This window comes from Leptonychotes weddellii, chromosome 6 (genome assembly GCF_054177405.1).
Source record: "Leptonychotes weddellii isolate Sample4059 chromosome 6, ASM5417740v2, whole genome shotgun sequence".
Classification (NCBI taxonomy): domain Eukaryota; kingdom Metazoa; phylum Chordata; class Mammalia; order Carnivora; family Phocidae; genus Leptonychotes; species Leptonychotes weddellii.
The window spans coordinates 28,547,717-28,566,590 of record NC_138374.1 but is presented as its reverse complement, the minus strand read 5'-3'; the positions used below and the strand labels follow the sequence as shown (position 1 = coordinate 28,566,590).

The following is an 18,874-nucleotide window of genomic DNA, read 5'->3' as shown; positions in this document are numbered from 1 at the left end:
TGGCAGATGAGATGGAAGAGGAGGGAAAGATCCAGGCATTTCTTCCCTCCTTTCTCCCCCAGCTTGGTGCTCTGTCTCTCGCAGCAGGTGCATCCCTCAGCCACTTCCCCTTGTGCTTGGTTCCAGCTCCTATAACACTGCCCCCTCCCCGTCCCTTCAGCCACAGGGGTGGCTTGCTGGCCTCTGGGTGCTTCATGCTCTTCTTTGTCCCTTAACCCTGCCTCTGTAAGTAGTCTCTTCATGGAGGTCTCTTCGATTGAAACATCTGGGGTAAAGTCTGTTTCCTGCCGAGACCCTGGCTCACACTGTTCTAAGAAAAATCCTTCTGTTATTTCCACAGCTGAACAGGACAATGGCATTCAGACTGATAAGGGGATTGGCTACTTTGGCCTAAGAGCACACTTTCGCTGCTTCATTCCAGCAGAACATGACTTACTGCTCTCTCACACGCGCTGTGTTCCCACAGCCCGAGCTCACAGGCCTCCACTCAGTATTGAAGAGAAGGGTGCAGTTTAGGTCCTAAGAGCCAGAAGCTTCTTGGGCTGTAATTTTTCATCTTATGTGCCTGATTCCAGGACCAGGCATATCTCATAAGCCCTAATATCTCCACTGTGGAATGATCTTGCATAGAGCCACAAGTTACCAGCGCAATTATGCAGGACTCATTCTGAAGACAAAGGCCCATTGGAGACCCTAAGTAGTGCAGAGAGTAGAAAGATATGCAGGCAGAGGGTAAAGGAGACCAGGCATCCACCTCCAGGCCAGAGCTGCCCACAGCGGTCCATGTGACCTTGGACAAGTTACTGCCCCGCCTCCCCAGGCCCTCAGGGTTCTCACGGGAAATGTGAAAAACTTAGAATAAATAATCCCAGTGGTTCCTTCTAGCTCTGACATTCTACAGGATTTTACTCTGAGATCTTACCTTGTATATCGGTAATAGTAATGAGTTTATCATCATTGTGACTAAATTTTCTTCATAAAGGTCCAGCAAGTTTAGTCTATTGTGGCAGAGATCACTTATGGTCCACCAATACCTTTTCTCCCTTCTTCCCTAAGAATGGAACCTCTGATTTTCAGTTCCAGGCCTTCCCAAAGAAACATCCCCCTGACTCCCCTGTAGCTATCTGTGGCCACATGAGCAGTGAGATAGTAGATGCTGACGGGGCAAATGGCATCTCCTGCAAACCTTCTTCTCACACATTCTTGGTCCCTCTTTCTTTTCCATGTCTCCCATGTCTCGACTGTGTTTGTGATGGTTTGAGCTCTGGCTACCATCTTGGGCCATGAGGACACAGGCCTCAACCTCGGGAGAACAGAGGGGCAATCTGTAAAGAGACTGTATCCCGGAGGATTTCCCGGAGCAGAAGACACACTGGCTGGGCCTGCATTGCAGAACCTCCAGACTTGGATGTGAGAAAGAAACTTCTAGCTTGGGTAACTGATGTTCCAGCTACCAATATATTGTTTCTCAGCTCTAAATCCACACTTTCGTGTCCTGCTTTGTGGTGCACGAGCTGGACCCTCGAACCCTTCCTCCTTTGCCACCTGGCATGGCATGAGGCTTTATCAGTAGAGGGCACTAGAGGGAGAGTGCCAGAGGAAGGGATTTTTCTTCCCGGTTCCAGGCGTCTCATCTTTCTTGTTCCTATGGAGTGGCTGCCAGCAGTGTTCAGGAGACCCTCGGGTGTCCACCCTTCAGAGTTTGGCCCATACTCCAGTGGGTGACTCCCCACTCAGCAGTCTCTTCCTGTAGCACCTCAGTGAGCTTCCCCAACTTCCAGCGAGCCACAGCCACACCCTGTCCTATGAAGTCAGAAGTTCAGTCTGGGTGGGGAGGGCGGCCTCTCTCAAGTTTACTCCTTCCCTAGTAATTGCTCCGCGTGTCTGCTCGTTCTGTTTTCCTTAGAGTTCTCCAGTAGCCACTTCCCTTTTGCTAGTTTATAATCCTTTATATTAAATTTTTGAATTAGTTTCTCCAATTACTGGTGTGATTTCAGTCTCCCAACTGGACCTCGACAGACATAGCCAATTAATGTGGGTCCATTACTAGCAAACCCAAAATCTTAACTGATACAGCCACGCAATCATCGCCACGAAAGAAGTGAATGATATGGTACAGAATAAACTCTCTGCTTTTTAGAGATCTTCTCTCCAAAAATTATTTGTGACAAACGTGACAGATAAAAGGTTGAAGTTCCTAAAATTTAACAGTTTCTACAAAATGTTAAAAAAATGACCATACAATTAGAAAAATGAGCATGAAGAGAAGGGGAAAAAAAGCTCATAAATAAGAAGAAAACAACATGAAATAAACAGCATAAGCAGGAAATGCACATAGCAAAAGATATACAAATGGTCAAAATAAGCTGTTAAAGGTTCAAAATCATTTGTAAAGGACATACCATTACAATATAAATGCAAACTGAAGAAACAGCAAATTATTCTTCTCTCATCAAACCAGCAAAGATTTTTAAAACTAGAATACAGAATGTTAATCTTTTTTTTAATTAACATATGATGTATTATTTGTTTCAGGGGTACAGAACGTTAATCTTAATGGAAATTCAAAGGAATGAAAAAATGTGAAGGGCAGTTTGAAAAGAAGAATCTAAAAGCATCTACACTTTCGCCTCAGCAATTCCACATGTAGGAATTTTTTCTAAAGAACTAATGCTAAATGCACATAAAAATCTAGCAACAAGGATGACTCCAGTGTCACTGTGTATAAAAGCAAAAGAAAAGATTAGGGAAAATCTCTATGGCCAACAATAGGGGATTGATTAAACAAATTATAGAGCATCTATACAATGATGTACAAAGCAACTTAAATCAACGTTATAGAAGTACATTTATTACGCAAGCAGCTTTACTATCATGCAAAGAAGGTCACGCTACTAAGTGAAAATGAAACACCAGCAGGCTTAAAGCAGAATGTACAGCATTTAAAGAAAAAACATAAACACACATAAGAACTTTTTGGAAGAATATACAACCAAATGTTAACAATTACTTCTAGGCTATGGAATTACTGGAAATTTTTACTCTTGCTTGCTCTTTATATTTTCTAAATATTCTTCAGTGGATGTGTATTAGCTGTGTAATTAAGAAAACTGTTTTATGTTAAAAAGTAATCTCCCTTTCCTGCCCACCTCAAGGACACCCCAATGCTTACTGAGCACGCCTTGATGAACTCATTCATGTTTCAACTCTGATCTCGAGATGCAGCTCAGCTTGGGACCTCTCCCACACATAGACCCACGATCTCCCTCCTATCTTCCCTTCCTTTCCATTCCCGAGGCCGTAGCCCAAGTCTGGTCCTCCTGCTCCCAGGCCTAGACCTTCTGGTGGTCCTCCTATTTCCTGCTTCTACAGATCCTAAGCATTATATGTCTTCATTATAATAGTCCTCTGCTCAAGAAACATCAATAGCTCCCCATTTCCTAAGGGACATGTTTCAAATGTCTCAGCTTGACATCCACTGTTCCAAGCTTCTCTCAGTCTTGTCTCTGCTACTCTGCAAAGTAAACCAGAGCAATCCCCCAGCTCCAGACACATCAAAAGCACTCCTGCTACCTCACCTTGACTCAGTTCCTAATGTGCACCCCAGCTTCTTCAAATCCCATCCATCCTTCTAGGCCAAGATCAGGGCTTACCAACCCCACTTACCAGGAAGGCTTCCATGATTTTCTTATGGTGATTGTTACCTTTTCCAAATCCCTCTGGTATCTCATTTGCTCAGGTTTTCATTTCACAAATACTGCTTGAACCCCCACTATGTGCCAGGCACTGTGCTGCTGACCTGGAAACCAAATGAGTCTAGTTTCTATGCCTTGGAGCTCACTGTCTCATATGTAGACAGACATTGAGCAAATAATCACACCATTGACTATGCCCAGTAACGGACAGTGAAAGTTGCCATTCAGGGAAACAAAGGTGATGAGAGATTTAAGAGAGGAGTCCTGATGGAGAACAGGGCCTAGGAAGGCCTCGGAGGGTCGGGGGTGGGGGGGGGGAACGATATGTAAGCTGAGGGTCCTAAGCAGATCTGATTTTGTAAATATGATCTTTCAAAAAGAGCACTCTGCTTACGCCGTGGAAAAGAGACTGCAGGAAGCAAGTGGGGCAGCAGGGAGGGGGGGTCAGGCACTGTCGCAATCAGCCCAGCGGGGAGCCCATCTCTGGCCAAACGGTGGCAGTGGAGATGGAGGAGGGGGACTGGCAGGACTTGGGCTGGACTGCACGAGAGGGAAAAGAAGAGACAGCTATCCGGGATGACACCGGAGTTTCTGGTTGAAGCACCTGGGTGGACTCTGGTACAACGTGGTACCTGCCGCCACGGAGCCCAGCCTTCGGGAATCAAGCTGAGTCTGAGCCCAGGGTGAGAGGATGGGAGGCCAGTGCCAGTTCAGTGAGGAGAACGGACCCAGGAACGTGAAAAAGAGTTAGGGTGGAAGGTAGCTGGCTCCTGTGGGAAACTGGCTCAGGCAGGACTCACATCAGCTCAAGGCCAGTAACCCAGGTGGGAGGAAGGGGAGGAGGCTTGGTGCAAATTGCAGGATGAGCTTGGAGATAAGTGGCCCAGCTGGTGGAGCGGGCAAAGACTCGGGGCTGAACGTCAACACTCAAGTGCTCATGCAGACGAGCTTGAGAATATTTATTGGTAATTGACAGAAGTGGTTAGAGGGTGGCGTGATCACAGATAGGTCTGTAACCAATCAGCAGGAAAGCTCGGTTTCTGTTGCTATGTTTGCATCCAGGCAGAACTGTATTATGAGCAGGCTAAGAGGATACCATGAGAAACCTGCTAATATGCATTTGGTTTATCTGTCATCCTCCCTCTGCTTCATGGATGAGAGCGAGAGAGCTGTGGAGCAATAAATTATCACTTGCCACATGCTATGGATCCCAAGAGAACTCTTTGTAGCCCTGAGAGGGAGAGATAAGCATACACAGGCCACAGAGAGATTGTCACTTAGAAATTCTTAAATGGGGAACAATAACAGGAGTAATAGTAACCGTCGCAAAGAGAAGAGCCAACAATTAATAACTGCTCGCTAAACACTTCTGTTCACTGCCTCATTTAATCCTCCAGCAAACCTATTTGATGGGTTTTCATACCATTCCCATTTTCCAAATGAGGAAACGAGTTCAAAGAGGTAAAGAAACTTAGTCAAAACCACACACGGACTGAGGACAGAGGCAGGCTTCATGCCATGGGCTGCCAGAGGCCAAAAACAGTCTCTTAAACATGACATTTCACTGATCTGCTCTGTCTCCCAATGGCCACTCACGCATCTAAGTCCTCTCCCTCCGGGGTGAAGAGAGTGACTGGACCCATCATCCTCAACCAGCCTGACACCAGGCACTGCCCCAGGCCTTCAGGGAAAGGGATGGAGGAACAGAGAGGGGACAGATGACATTCAACACTTTGTATCATTTCTCCCTGATGCTTTGGGACTGAGAGTACTTTGAAGGCCAGAAGTGTCTTATCCTTGTTGGAGTCCTAGCCAAGGATAGAGAAAAAGGCAGGGAGGAGGCAGTGGGCTATGGTGCTCTGGGGAGCAAGTACACCAACATGACCTTCAGAGTGGACAGCACAGAGGTGCTTGTTGACGGCGTGGAGGGATCCAGGAGAAGGGAAGTGGCTCCGGGCTTGGAGAGGCCATGTGCTTAGGGAAGACAACAGGGGTTGGAGGTCCTTGTCTCACCACGTATGAGTTCAGTGTTCCACACACGCCCCAGCCCAGCTTCTCCCCTGTGTGCACCTGGACCATATCTCCCAGTGCCCACAGATCATAAGAGCCCAGACCATCTCCCATGAGTGCTCAGATCATCTCCTGGCTATTTGAGAGACCAGTGGAGAGAGGAGAAGGAAAAGAGCTTTGAAAACCATCAGGCATGGCCCCAAGCTCTAAGGCAATGCTGTAACCACCGTGAAGGTTAATATCGTAATTCTCCTTTTGAAAAGCATGCTGAGGGGTGAGAAGGCAAATATTTGGGGATCAATGAAGTTACATCCTCTATTCAGATTACCTGACTAGGTGTCCATAGCAGAAGGACTGTGCCACCATCAAACATGATGTGGGCCCAAATCCTGCTTGCACCTCAGCTATTTGCAACTTGGGGGAATGCATGCTTTTATTTATTTTTTATTTTTTAAAGATTTTATTTAATTATTTGAGAGAGAGAGAAAAAGAGCATGAGTTGGGGGTGGAGAGGAGCAGAGGGAGTGGGAGAAGCAGACTCCCTGCTGAGCAGGGAGCCCGACGCGGGGCTCGATCCCAGGGCCCCAGGATCATGACCTGAGCCAAAGGCAGACAGTTACCAACTGAGTCACCCAGGTGCCCTGAGGAATGAACGCTTTTAAAAATAAGAGTGGCTGGGGGTCGGGGGGGTGGGGGGCATTGGCTGAATGGAGGCTCAGGCCCAACACCATTCACATATCTCCAAATAGTCAGGGGCTGGCTTCTCAGTCGGGCCTACACAGCTGGTTGGCTTGCAGGGCGCGGAACCACCCCTCTGCCCCTACCTCAGGATAATATCAAGGAAGCCAGTGACATTCGCGGCACATTTATTTTCACACCAAGGTCTCTGGATATAGAAGAGCTATGAGCAGCGGTGTCGTCAGGAAACATAAAGCTCTGGAAACATCATCTGGCTTCTGTTGTTCCGATACTTGGTTTCCTGCCACTTGGAAACCTTGTTGAATTTTTGTGAGATGATAGTAATAAAAAGAAAAATATTTACTGAATATTTACCATGTTCCAGGCACTATTCAAAAGCTTTGTCTATACTAACTCGTGTAATCTTCATAATAACCCTACGTGGTAGATATTAGTATCCACATTTTCTAGTCGAGCAAACTGAGATTCAGAGGGCTGAAGCAGGTGGCTTAGGGTCCCACAGCCACTAAGTGGTACAGCCAGGATCTGAACTCGGGCACTTTGTCTCTAGAGTCTGCCCACTTAGCCCCCAGGTGTCTCACATCATGCAAGGTGGTGCTGTTCAGGGGACTCAATTTAAGCCACATACTTTTTGCGCATGATGGGTTCTCCCAGAGCCACAGGATTACTGCAATATTTCACATTTATTGAAGGATTCCATTTACTCCAAAACCTGGGTGCAGAACCAGCAGGCTGGGGAGGAGGCTGCCCAGTCTGGTTCGTGTCCTGAGAGTGGCTAGAGAAGCAGCAAGAAGCAGAAGGTCCCCAACTCACCACGGGAGGTGCTGCTGAATGGGACAAGCTGCTGGCCTGTCTACACCCGCTTCTATCAGCAGCATCTTCTTGCTGAGAAGGTCACGTTCAGCCCTGAGCGTGGTGGGTGCCCTGCAGATCCAGGGCTGCTGTGGATGGCTCTGTGGTTCAGCTCCTGCCCTCCTCTCTGTTTCACTGGGCAGGGGATTAAAGGATTTGCTCCCAACATACATGCCACTCCCAGAAGAGGGTGTGAGACACTGATCACTGCAGAGCTGGCGAAGGGAAAGAAGAGAACAGTGGGCTCCACTGATGTCAGAGCTGGGGATCCACGTTGGATGATACCATTGAGGACTTTGTCTTCAGAACCTGAGCTCCGTCTACAAAGACAACGTCAGAAGTCACAGGACCATCAATGTCAGGCAGTAGGTCTGGGCATGAAGCTCAGTTTCCCCATGTGCAAAATGGGAACTGACAGAGCTGCCTGTTTACTCCTGGGGCTGGGTCAGGATCAATGGGATGGAGTTCCTGCTCTCACTCAGCTCTTGGACTATGCTCATCCAAAGGGGGTCAAGGTGTGCCCCTTCCAGGCCTCTCCTCTCCCAGACACTGCCCACCCCAGTGTGAGTCTTGCCCACTGTTGGGACCTCTGGGTTCTGTTGGGCATCTGAGGGCCACAGTGGCTCTGCTTGCTTGAGTTGCTGTGTCTTTGTATGACAGTTACTGAGGGGCCAAGACCATGTATTTCTTCACCCAACTCAGCCTTGGCCCGTCCTCACCTTCACTTACTTTTTTTTTTTTTTAATCTTTATTGAGCTATAACTCACATACCATAACATTCATCCTTCAACTACTTAGGAGACACTGTTTACCAATAATTTTCAGGTCTGAATGTAAGAATCCCTAACTACACTACATGAAATCAGTTGTTAATTTACTAAAAGAATTCAAATTCCTCTATAGCATGTCAACAAAGAGCTCAAGAAGGGGCTGTGAGTACCTGCTCTGTGTTCTAATGATGTACACATCAGTCACTGAACGCTTGCCCAAGCCAGAAGCTGTGCTTGAATCACGTAATCCTTTCAACAATCCTGAACGGTGACTATTAGCAGTTCTTGCCAAGTGGAGGAAACAGAGGCTCAGAGGTTAAGTAACTTACTCCAGGTCACAAAGCCCTGCACAGGCAGCAGGTTTTGAATCCAGGTCTGTCAGGTGTCAAAGCCTGTGCTCTTCCCCACCTCAGGCCTTGCCCTAGTGCACTTCAGGGGGTGACAGGTTAGAAAGAGAGATGAACTAGATGCTGCTCCTGCCTGGAGAAGTGGGAAAATAAACTTCCATTTCCATACAGCCCTGAAATATTTTGACTCTGTCAGATCAGCACCTGCCCATCAGCAAGGACCCCATGACAAGTAGGAATGAAAATAAAGTTGTAAAATGCCAGCTGCCCTGTCCTGAGTGTGGCCCATGGGGGTGGGAGTCTGACAGGAGAGAGTAGTAGGGGTACCATGGAGACAGGCCTCTAGGAGGCCCCATGGAAACCTCACAGCTGTGCATAAGAAACCAGGGCACCTGCTCCTGCCATGAGGATGGAAACCCCCGGGGGGGGCACTTCCCAGGACCCCCCAACTTGGAGCGCTCTTAGGAGGGCTGCAGCCCACTGGGCCAGGTCTGCATCACTACTTTCCAGGCTGACAGTGAGCATGGAGATCCCTTCGGCCATAGACCCAATCCACACAGGGCCAAAGTCATCATTCCCTCCTTCAGCAAATACTGATGAGTACCCCACAACGTTCCAGGCACCGCCCTAGGCACTGGGCTTAGAGCAGTGACTGAAACAGACAAACATCCCCGACCTCACAGACTAGGACATTCCAGCCTTGCATTGGTAATGTGAGGGCTGCTGGCTGCCCCAGAGAGTACTGTCCTTGAGGGCTCTGGGGGGCTCTGAAAATCAGGAGCTGATGGGTGAGGTCACTGTGTCCGGGAGAGCCTGACAAGGTAGAGTAGGGCCCCACATTTCAGGCAGAAGTAAGGTCTGAAAGTGTGGGAAGGGAAGAGTAGCTTCCAGACCAGCATCCTCACCACTGGCTCCTAGGCCATATGCCGTCAGCCATCAGGGAGCACTGACTATATTCATTTATGTAGCAATACATGTCTTTATCATAGGTGAACATGGAGTAGTGAGGAAGGCCCTGGGATTTATCAAGCTGCCAGCTGGAAAGGGAAGTTGACCGTCGGCTAGTTTCCTTGGGTTTAGTAAATCCAGAAGGCTGCGCAGCACTTTACAGTTTACAAAGCGCTTTTGCATCATTTGAGCTTCATGTAGACAATTTTGGTGATCTAAGTCACACATCCTCAACTTAACTCTGGGCCGTTCCATGCAGCGCTGCATGTCTCCCCACTTTTCTGCTTAAGAACTTTTTCTGAATCTGTTAGCGACCATGGTGCCTGAACACACAGATGCAGGCTGCATGTACCAGAAATAATGCCTGGAGGAGCATGGCAGGTCCTATTTTCCCAAACTGGCTGAGGCAATATCCCCTATTCCACAAACTCTTTTAACAATGTGACTTTGATACTCCTCCCGTGGAGAGCTGGGTTTAGGTTCCTTCCCTGGAATTTGGTAAGGCTTGGGACCACGGTGGAAATGACGATATGCAGCTCCCGAGGCAATACAGCTTCCATCTAGTTCTCTTGGGATGTGAGCACTTAGAATCAAGCTGCCATGCTGTGAGGAAGCCCAACTAGCCCGCATGGAGAGACCACACAGAGAAGCCATTTGCAGGCTCCCAAATGAAGCTCCAGATGATTCCAGCCCCCAGCTGTCAAGTCACACCCACCTCCATCACCACCGCCTGCAAATCTTCCCAGGAGAGGCTCAGACACTGCAGAGCAGAGACAAATCACCTCTGTAGTGCCCTTTCCAAACTCCTGCAGAATCACCAAAACAATAAAATGGTTGTTGTTCTACACCACCGAGTTTGGGTGGTTTTTTACACAGAAATCAAAAGAACAGGGAGCAAATAATGAAGGACAGCATTTCTTTGGAGAAATGCTCCAGTCCCCTATTGTATGGGCAAGGAATTCTACGAGACTTTCTGGAAGCTTTGCAGAGGTCCTGGTGGGTGCAAGACTCCATCAACAAAAGCAGCTACTTCAATTCACTCCCTTCGTTGGATTTCCTCCTTCTCTGTTCTACTCTTCCTGCTTCTTGGGATCACCTCCCAAACGAACTATCGACACACAAGTCCTTGTCTGAGGAATCTAGCTACAACTAGCCACAGGCCCACCCTATAAGGCAAGTGGTTTATTCTCATCCCCATTTTGCAGATGAAAAGACTGAGGCATGGAGAGGTGAAGTGACTTGCTCAAGGCCACACAGGGAGTAAAAGGAATAAGGACCCAGGCCTCTGGTCCTGAATCCAGCTAAAGAATTGTGGATGAGAGCAAATAGGCAGGAGAAGCCCTCAGAAGCTTTGCAAAGGTCACTCTCAGAGGCATGGTGGTTGGGAGGATATCTTATAATTCACTATCAATTGAACCCTTGGCTGCACTTACAGTATTAGATGAAAAAAAAAAAAAAAACAGCAGAGAGAGCTGTGGACTGCTAGGCAGAGACCGTGCCCAGAAAGACTAGTGTACCTCACCAGCCCCAGGCCAGGAGGACCGCACACATTCACTCCCACTCCACCAGCATCTGATTTGAAAAGCATCCCTTTTTACAGCATTAAGTAGATTGTTCATTAGTAAATTTAAATGTTACACTTTAAAACTTGCTTCAAAGGTCCACATGAAGATGTTCCTTTAACAAGTTTCTAGAAAACCTGTTTGTAAAGAACCTACATAGATAGCAGGTGCTGTTTTAAGCACTTTAATCTATTTGGAATCATCCTCATTTATAAACAAGGACACTAAGGCACAGAGACATTAAGTGTATTGCCCAAGGTCACACAGAATGTAAACAGCAGAGGAAATGATAAAATTCATAAATGGTAAAATGGTAAAAAAAAAAAAAAACGGTTTTCAAAATGGTAAAAGCGGTGAAATGGTAAATAGTAAAATAGTAAACAGTGAAACACTTACCAGTTTGGTCAGCCTCTGAGAGGCTGAGCTGGAAGCAAAGGTCATAGAACCACAGAACACTAAGTAGGAAGGAGCCAGGGGCGCAAATTCAAACACCCACAAGGTGTGAAGTGGGCACAGGGCAAGACAGCTGACAGACGTGGACCAAGAGAATCAGCTCTCTGGGCCTGTCAGTTTGCAACCCTAACAAGTCTAACCACCTTATCCTGCAGATGAGCAACTGAGACCCCAAGAGGAGGGGACTTGTCCGAGGTAACACAGCTCCAAGAGGCCAGGACCAGATCCCCGACTCTCCTCCCTGCACTGTGTCTGCAGCATAATGCACTGTGTCCCACTCAAGAAAGGGCAGGTGGGACGTGTTTTAGATTCAAAGCCCTGAAGCCCTCCCTCTTGGCAGAGGAGTCAGAAGTTGGGATTGACTGGGATAGGATGAGAGGCTGCCCCTAAACATTTGGTTTAAATGTGGAACCAGGAAATGCAGTGTTCCCCCTCAGCCTCGACACATGTCCTTCCATTGAGATCTCAGTGCCCTGGTGAACTGCTTTTTGTCCTTCCAGAAGGCTTTTCCTAGCTCTGGGAATTTCCAGAAGCATGGACAGACTGAGATGTGACCTTTTCCCCAGGTTTCCCTTGCCATCGCCCTCTTCTGGCCACTCTTAGAATGAGCACAGCTTAAGGAGAGGCCAAGGCGACTGAAGATCAAGGATGGCTATGGAGCTTGCCTGGAGCGGGCTGAAACCAAGCTCCCAAGATCCTCTACTCTCCAGCCCGGCCCGCCCATCCCATCCTGTGTGCGAAGAGTCACAGAACACGCATGCCCTGGTTATCTAGCATTTTCTACAAAATTATTGGAGGCAAACCTGCCTTACCGTTATTCCACAAGGCTGCGACTGGGAGCTGGAGGGCTCTCCCAGACAGACCTGTGCCTCTTTCACCAGGATTTGCAGCACCCAGCATACCAGAGGTGCTCAGTACATCCCTGAACAGACTGATGGCTTCCCGTGTCGAGGCCCCAGCTGCCCACATCGGGGCCCAGAGGCCCCAGCACACATCCAGTAGAGTCCAGGATCTGACAGGCTCACGGGATGGTTGATTCATCTCCTTTAGACCCCGCCCCATTTTCACAGCCTCAGTCTCTTTCCCGGCAAGGTCACCACCATTCCAACAGTGCTCCAGAGACTTCTCCCTGATCATGGGCTGGGTCCCATGACAAACTGAGATACCTCGGTCGGGACATGCTACCTGCTGACATTTTCTCAAATGACCCAGGAACCAACATTTCTGCCCACCTTCTTAACTCAGAAGCCCCACCAGGTACAGCAATAGGTGGGTATTCTGGAGGACTATTCCTGCAAGGTAAGACCAGGCCCCTCAAGCCTGGTCTTCAACCTTCACAAGACACTCAGGTCTCACAGCCTCTGGGTCCTCCCGCCTCCTAGTGACCTGGTCTTCCCCCAGACTTCGCCCAGTTCTGATCTGTCCGACCCCCAACCTAGCCCACAGCCGCTGCAGTAACAATACAGGTTATTACAGGACCATCTCATTACTCCATTTGCAGAGAATTCTCCCATACATCATGAGACCTCCTATAATACTGCGCCCAGTTTAGAGATGAGGCAACTGAGACTACCAGAGGTCTCCAGGGAGTGAAGAAGTGGGGCCCCTGGCCACGGCGCTCCCCCAGCCCGGGCCGACCACAGCACGGGGAGAGGAGGGAGGCCGCGCTCTCCGTTCCTTGTGTTCATCTCTGCGGGCCGCCGGCCGCCGGCCAGGAGCGGTCCCGGCCGGAGCTCCCCAGACTCGTGGGCTCTCGGGAACCTGCGCCCGGGGCCCGGCGGCGCTGCCGCCCGGAGCGCTCGGGCTCGGAGGCCACGCCCCTGGGGACCCACGAGCCGGCTGGTGGCTCCGGGAAGGGAGCCGCGGCGCCCCGGCCCGATGTGCGCCAGAAAGACCCGCGCGTCCCGGGGCGCCGCTTCCTGAGGGATTAGAGCACGTGCCGGCTTCCATCTCCGCGCCCCCCAGACCCGGACCACGCTGAGGGGGCTACAGGGAACTTGGCGGCAACGCGGGTCACGCGCATTCTCCCTCAGCTACCACTTTCCCTGTGCCCGCCGTGCAGCTTTTCGGGTTTTGTTCTTCTCTTCCCAAGAGCAGGCACGAGGTCTCGGGAAACTTTGCGCACAACTTGCAAACGCGGGGAAACCGGGGCCAGGGCTCCCTCCGAGCCCGGGAGCTGCGCGCCCAGCCCCGCGCGTCCGGCGGCCGCTCGTGCGGAGCACCTGGCTGTCAGGCGGCCCGGGCGCCCGCCCTCCTCGGCTGTGGGAACGCTCCCGAGGCTGCCACCCGGGGCGCGCCGCAGGCCCGCGGCCGGGACGTCCCAGCCGGAGTGGCATTGTTTTCCCGGGGAGCCGGGCGATCTCGGGGGAGGGGAGGGAGACCCGCCCCACAGACGGCCGCGCAGGCTTGCCCACCACTCATTTGCATTTCAAAGGCAAACTTCTGCCGGACTTCCCCGGCGGCGGCGGCGGCACCTACCGGCTTTGCACGGGTCGTGGTAATGCTCCAGCTGCTGCTCCGCGCCCTCCTCGCCTTCCAGCGCCGAATAGTCCGGGGCGGCGTCCGAGAGCTCCGCCAGCCCCCCGGCGCCGCGGCGCAGCGGCGGTAGCAGCAGCAGCAGGACAGGCAGCAGCAGGGGCACCGGGACCCCGAGAGCAGTCGCCCGGGGCATGGTTGCGAGGGGCCGACGGAGAACGAGGGAGATGCGAGCACGGAAAGCTCCGCTGGGACCAGGGACCGCGCACAGGGGCAGGTCGGCGACGGCGCGGCGATTACGCACGGCTGCCCGGCATGGCTCGGGCGCGGAGCGAGCAGAGCGCGGCGCCCCGGTCCGCGTCGGGGCGCCCGGGAAGCCGCCGCTCGGAGCTTCTTGCCCGGCGCCCGAAGCTGCGGCGGCTGCGGCTGTGGCGGTGGTGGCGGTGGTTGGAGCAGTGGCCGCTCCGCCCCTCTCCACCCGGGCTGGACCACACAGCCCTCGCCGGGGGCCCCGGGCAGCCAATCACTCGGGCGCCCGAGGCGAGGCCCCTCCTCTTCCAGGCACCTCCGCAACTTCGGAGGAAGGGGAGCGAGGTGAAGATGCTGAAGGCAAGGACCCGCGGAGCTCCCACCGAGCCCGGGGCGCCCTTCTGTCGGCGCCACTTCGGCCTCTGGCCCCCCGAGAACGTTGCTCCTGAAGATCAAGGCTGGACTTCCCGCTTATTTGTTGGCGTAACTCACTTTACAACTCCCTGATGCACACGTGGGCGAAGGCAGGCAGCAGTGGCGGCGGCTCAGAGCTCAGGACCAGGAGCCCGGTGTGCGCGGTCCGCGTCGTTAACCGACTGGCTCTGTGCTTTCGGACAATCGTTTCTCCTGAGGAATGAAGTTAATCTTCTCGCTGGTAGCTTTCAGCTCAGAAAAAAATAAAAGATTACGATTCTCTCAGCTTTCTCAACATCCCTCGTCCAGCCACGAAGGACGCTTGCTGCAGCACCCACCTCATCCAACGTGGTGGCTGGTGATACGGTGCCTTAGGGGAAGAATTATTTAAAATGACAGATTTCCCCTCTTGGTGACCCTATCCTTTAGCAAAACTGTTTAAGATGCCTCATACAGGCAAAAAGATTGACAAATGAACAGCTGTACGTGCTATTTGTGTTACATTACAGACATGTTTTTATTAAATAAGCCACTCACCATTAACTTGATGGAATAAAAATGACCAATTTCTGAAGTCTGGTTATTTTTTGCCAATTAAAAACATATGCCCAAATAATTTAGAAGAATAATCAAGAGATATTTGAAACCCACTCCCACGCTGTACCTTAAATGTAAAAATTGTCAGAGCTGAGCCATTTTTATAGACATAAAAAGTACTATTACCATGAGGCATTTCAAAGACCTTTTTATGCAAGCAAAATTGCCCTAATCAAGGAGTAAAACACACCAATGTGTAGAGATTGTTCAGCATCACACCCAGTAGAATCTTTTTTCATTTAAACTGCAAGCAAAAAATGAACTAAACTTCCTTTTGGGTTTCCACATGATTTCACAGCCACTAATGACAAACTAGCTGACAGGGAGCCCAGAACTGGACTTTATATACAGGACTCTAATTTCTTGCATTATGATAATCTGTCTTACCTATTAACTAAGATAACAAGTCCTTCAAATCAGTAATGGTTCAAAACTTAACCACTGGAAGGTGGCTTTTGGGTATTTTGTCTTCACCCTTAAAAAGAAATCCAAGTTGACCCTGTTTCATCATTGAATGGGCACATACAGAATGGACCCAGATTGGGCAAGATGATCTGATTTGGAACTCCTAAGTGGGAGAAAGAAATCTGGGGGGAATGGATGTCACCAAATGGCAGGGAAGAGGCCAAGTGGCCATTAAACAGGCGATAGGTGTGGGAAGGGGTTGAATGGCATTTCTGCCTGAATGCTGGAAGGAGTCAAACCCAACGCCATAGTTCCCTGCATTGAACCCAATGAAGGTCACCAAGTCCACAAAGTCAACATCTAAAAAGCCTAACAAACTTCTGTGACACCTCCAGGTCTCCAGATGGCACTAGACAAAGAGCCAACTGGCTTCCTCATTAGCAGGGAATTCCTCTGGAAAGTAGGACATTACAGGAGACCTCTTGTACAAGCCCTGAGGTTGTGAGCTTTTATTGCCTCTAATCCCCACCTGGTGAGTAGCTGCCAGGTCTTCTCACCAACAGTCTTTGTCCAAATATTTAGAAGACAGTGGTGTTCCTGAATGAGCAAGCTGCACAGTTTTATGTCAGAAGCCTTGTTTTGCTGCTACTTTGGCTCTCAGTCAACAAATAGCAACAAAACATTTGGATCACAGTATTGAGAGATTAGATAGGAACGGCTGAAAAGGGATGGTTAATAATTTTTATCAGCTCCATAGTTCCTGATTTCACAAATTACTTTTATATATTAAACTCTAATCTGGGTTCACATAATTTTTAAAATATGCATTTTTAAATTTAAATCCCATGGGAAAACTAGAGGTAGAATAAAAGGCTTTATGCTCTAAAGCTGCTCATCATAGTTCCATTACATCCATGATTATTCATAATTTTTGTGGGTTTCCTCCCCCATAGCTCATGGTCCTGTGGAAAGCCTGCCAAGTATACAAGCTTTTCCCCCCCGTTTAGTCAGATGTCTGTCCTCCACCCAACTCATTCCATCTATTTCCGTATACCCAGAGCAGACCAGTTCTCTTGCAGCAGCTCTCGAACCCCTGCACAACCCCTAAGTTTTATCCTCAACTACTCCACACAGGCCACTTTCTCATTTTGCCATTCCAGGCCACTACACATCATCATCATCTCCTCCAACGCAGGGAGCAGAACCTGTAGAATAAAGCAGACACTCTCATCTGCTGGCTCATTCCTTTGTTTACATTACCACTGAGAAGGCACTTTGAGTTCCTTAGAGAAGGTTATTAAAATATTTAAGTTACAATCTTTAACAGCTGTTCAAAACCCCTTGTAGCTCTTCTCCAAAACCTTTATCCGAGCTCCTCCAACACACCAGAACTTACGATCTACCATCAGGCCTTCCGTTCACACTTCTAGCCTTGGCTCCTTCCACCTCTGTCCACTCTCCACTCTTGTTGCATTGAACACCTTGCAGTCACCCTAACAGAGTCTTGCTGCTTCACACTCCATGTCTCTGCTGGGTACAACTTGATAACCACACAGCTTGCATCCTCATGCCAACACCTATTATAATAGCTTACCACACTTATGACACTTACCTATGTATGTCTGCGCTACCTGACTGATAACCAACCCCAACTTGGAGCCACCTTCCATATTTCACTCTCTAGACCCTCCCTTCCCGTCAATGACCTTCAAGGTTAAGACCCAGAATCTTAGTAGCTTAGACTGGGCCACTATGAATAACCAGAACATTGGCCAGTTAAAATGACTTACATCAGCCTCTCCCTACAACCATCTCCTGCACTTTGTAAATCTGAAACTTTTATCACCTTAAACATGCAGTTTTTAAAATGATTTAAAATACATTTGTAGACTATATTACCATTGACTCCACATGTCCCAGTGGAGACACATTCCCCTTTTTTTTTTAGAATATTTATTTGACACAGAGAGACATAGCGAGAGAGAGAACACAAGCAGGGGGAGTGGGAGAGGGAGAAGCAGACTTCCCGCCGAGCAGGGAGCCAGACGTGGGGCTCGATCCCAGGACCCCGGGATCATGACCGGAGCCGAAGGCAGACGCCCAATGACTGAGCCACCCAGGTGCCCCTCTCCCTTTTTCTAATGTTAAACTGTAGATTAACAGTTTAATAAAATAGTTCTCAAAAAGGGGGGAGGCGCCTGGGTGGTTCAGTCATTAAGTGTCTGCCTTCGGCTCAGGTCATGATCCCGGGGTCCTGGGATGGAGTCCCACGTCGGGCTCCTTGCTCAGCAGGGAGCCTGCTGTTCCCCCTGCTTCTGCTCTCTCTCTTGCTCTGTGTCAAATAAATATTTAAAATTTCCAACCACACAAAAACTGTTCATTAGAGATCAGAAGTAATCCAAATTTACACTAACTTAAACTATATGGCCAACAGGAATTGTCAAGTATAGGTATTGACTGAGGCAGCTAATAAAATCAGGGGAAGAAAAGGACTAAGAAGGTTGACAAGGATTTCAATAACTAGTTAAAACTGGAGACGAAAAACAGAAGTACCAATAGACCTGGAGAAATTACTGATTTTGATGTAGCACAGTAAAAATAACCCCTTCCATTGGTATAAAACACTCATTTTCAATATGATCTTTACCCTATATTATCTGCTCCACAGGCTAGAGAGGTGGTATCCCCATTTTAACAGTGACAGTGGTCAAGAGGACCCTAATCTAATCTTGATTACTTTCAGCTTAAAATAATATACTCTTTGGTTGCTCTAGCTTCTTTTCTAGAATATGCAGTGGTCTACCCTGTCAGCTTCACAGAATGGTTGTGAGGGAACATGGGTGGCACTGCTTTGCCTAGACAACGTATGATCAGTCAGAACGGCAGGCATGGGGGTAGTGGGGTTTGAATGTAGGACTCAGAGCTTGTACACAGAAGTCAAAAGAATGATAAAAGAGAAAAATAATTTTGTAAAGACAAACCTTATTCATTGTACCATCCTTTCAACTTTCTGTATATTTAATTTTTTTTTTTTTTTCAAAATAAGAAGTTGGGGGAAAAATCAAATCTTAAATTTTAAATCCTTCATTTCAGGGGTCAGCAAACTGTAGCCCATTGGCCATTTTTGTTGTTGTCGGATTGGAAAACTGCCATGCTCGCTGGTTTGTGTCCTATCTACTATGGCTGTTGTGCTACAAAGGTAGAGTAGTTGCATCTGGCACTCAAAGCCTCAACTATTTCCTATCTGCCCTTTAGAACAAAAGTTTGCGGATTCCTGTTTAACTGTGGAAGGCTATCGTATCAGTAAACGCTTCATATGCATACCAGTAATAATGGGTTATCCCTTAAGCCTGGTTCACTTGTTTCAAAAAGGAAAGAAATAAAGCATTCAAGGAAAG

The 18,874-nt window shown here is 49.0% G+C and overlaps 1 protein-coding gene across 1 annotated transcript in view; it reads right to left on the bottom strand.

The window, feature by feature from the left end:
• The window catches only part of TLL2 (tolloid like 2), a 115,393-nt gene extending 101,324 nt beyond the window's left edge, over window positions 1–14,069 (bottom strand). The window contains exon 1 of the mRNA XM_081823729.1: window positions 13,815–14,069. Within this exon, the coding sequence (XP_081679855.1) occupies window positions 13,815–14,007 (193 nt within the window). The 5' untranslated portion in view covers window positions 14,008–14,069. The remainder of the gene's footprint in view (window positions 1–13,814) is intronic.
• Between the last annotated feature and the right edge of the window lie 4,805 nt (window positions 14,070–18,874).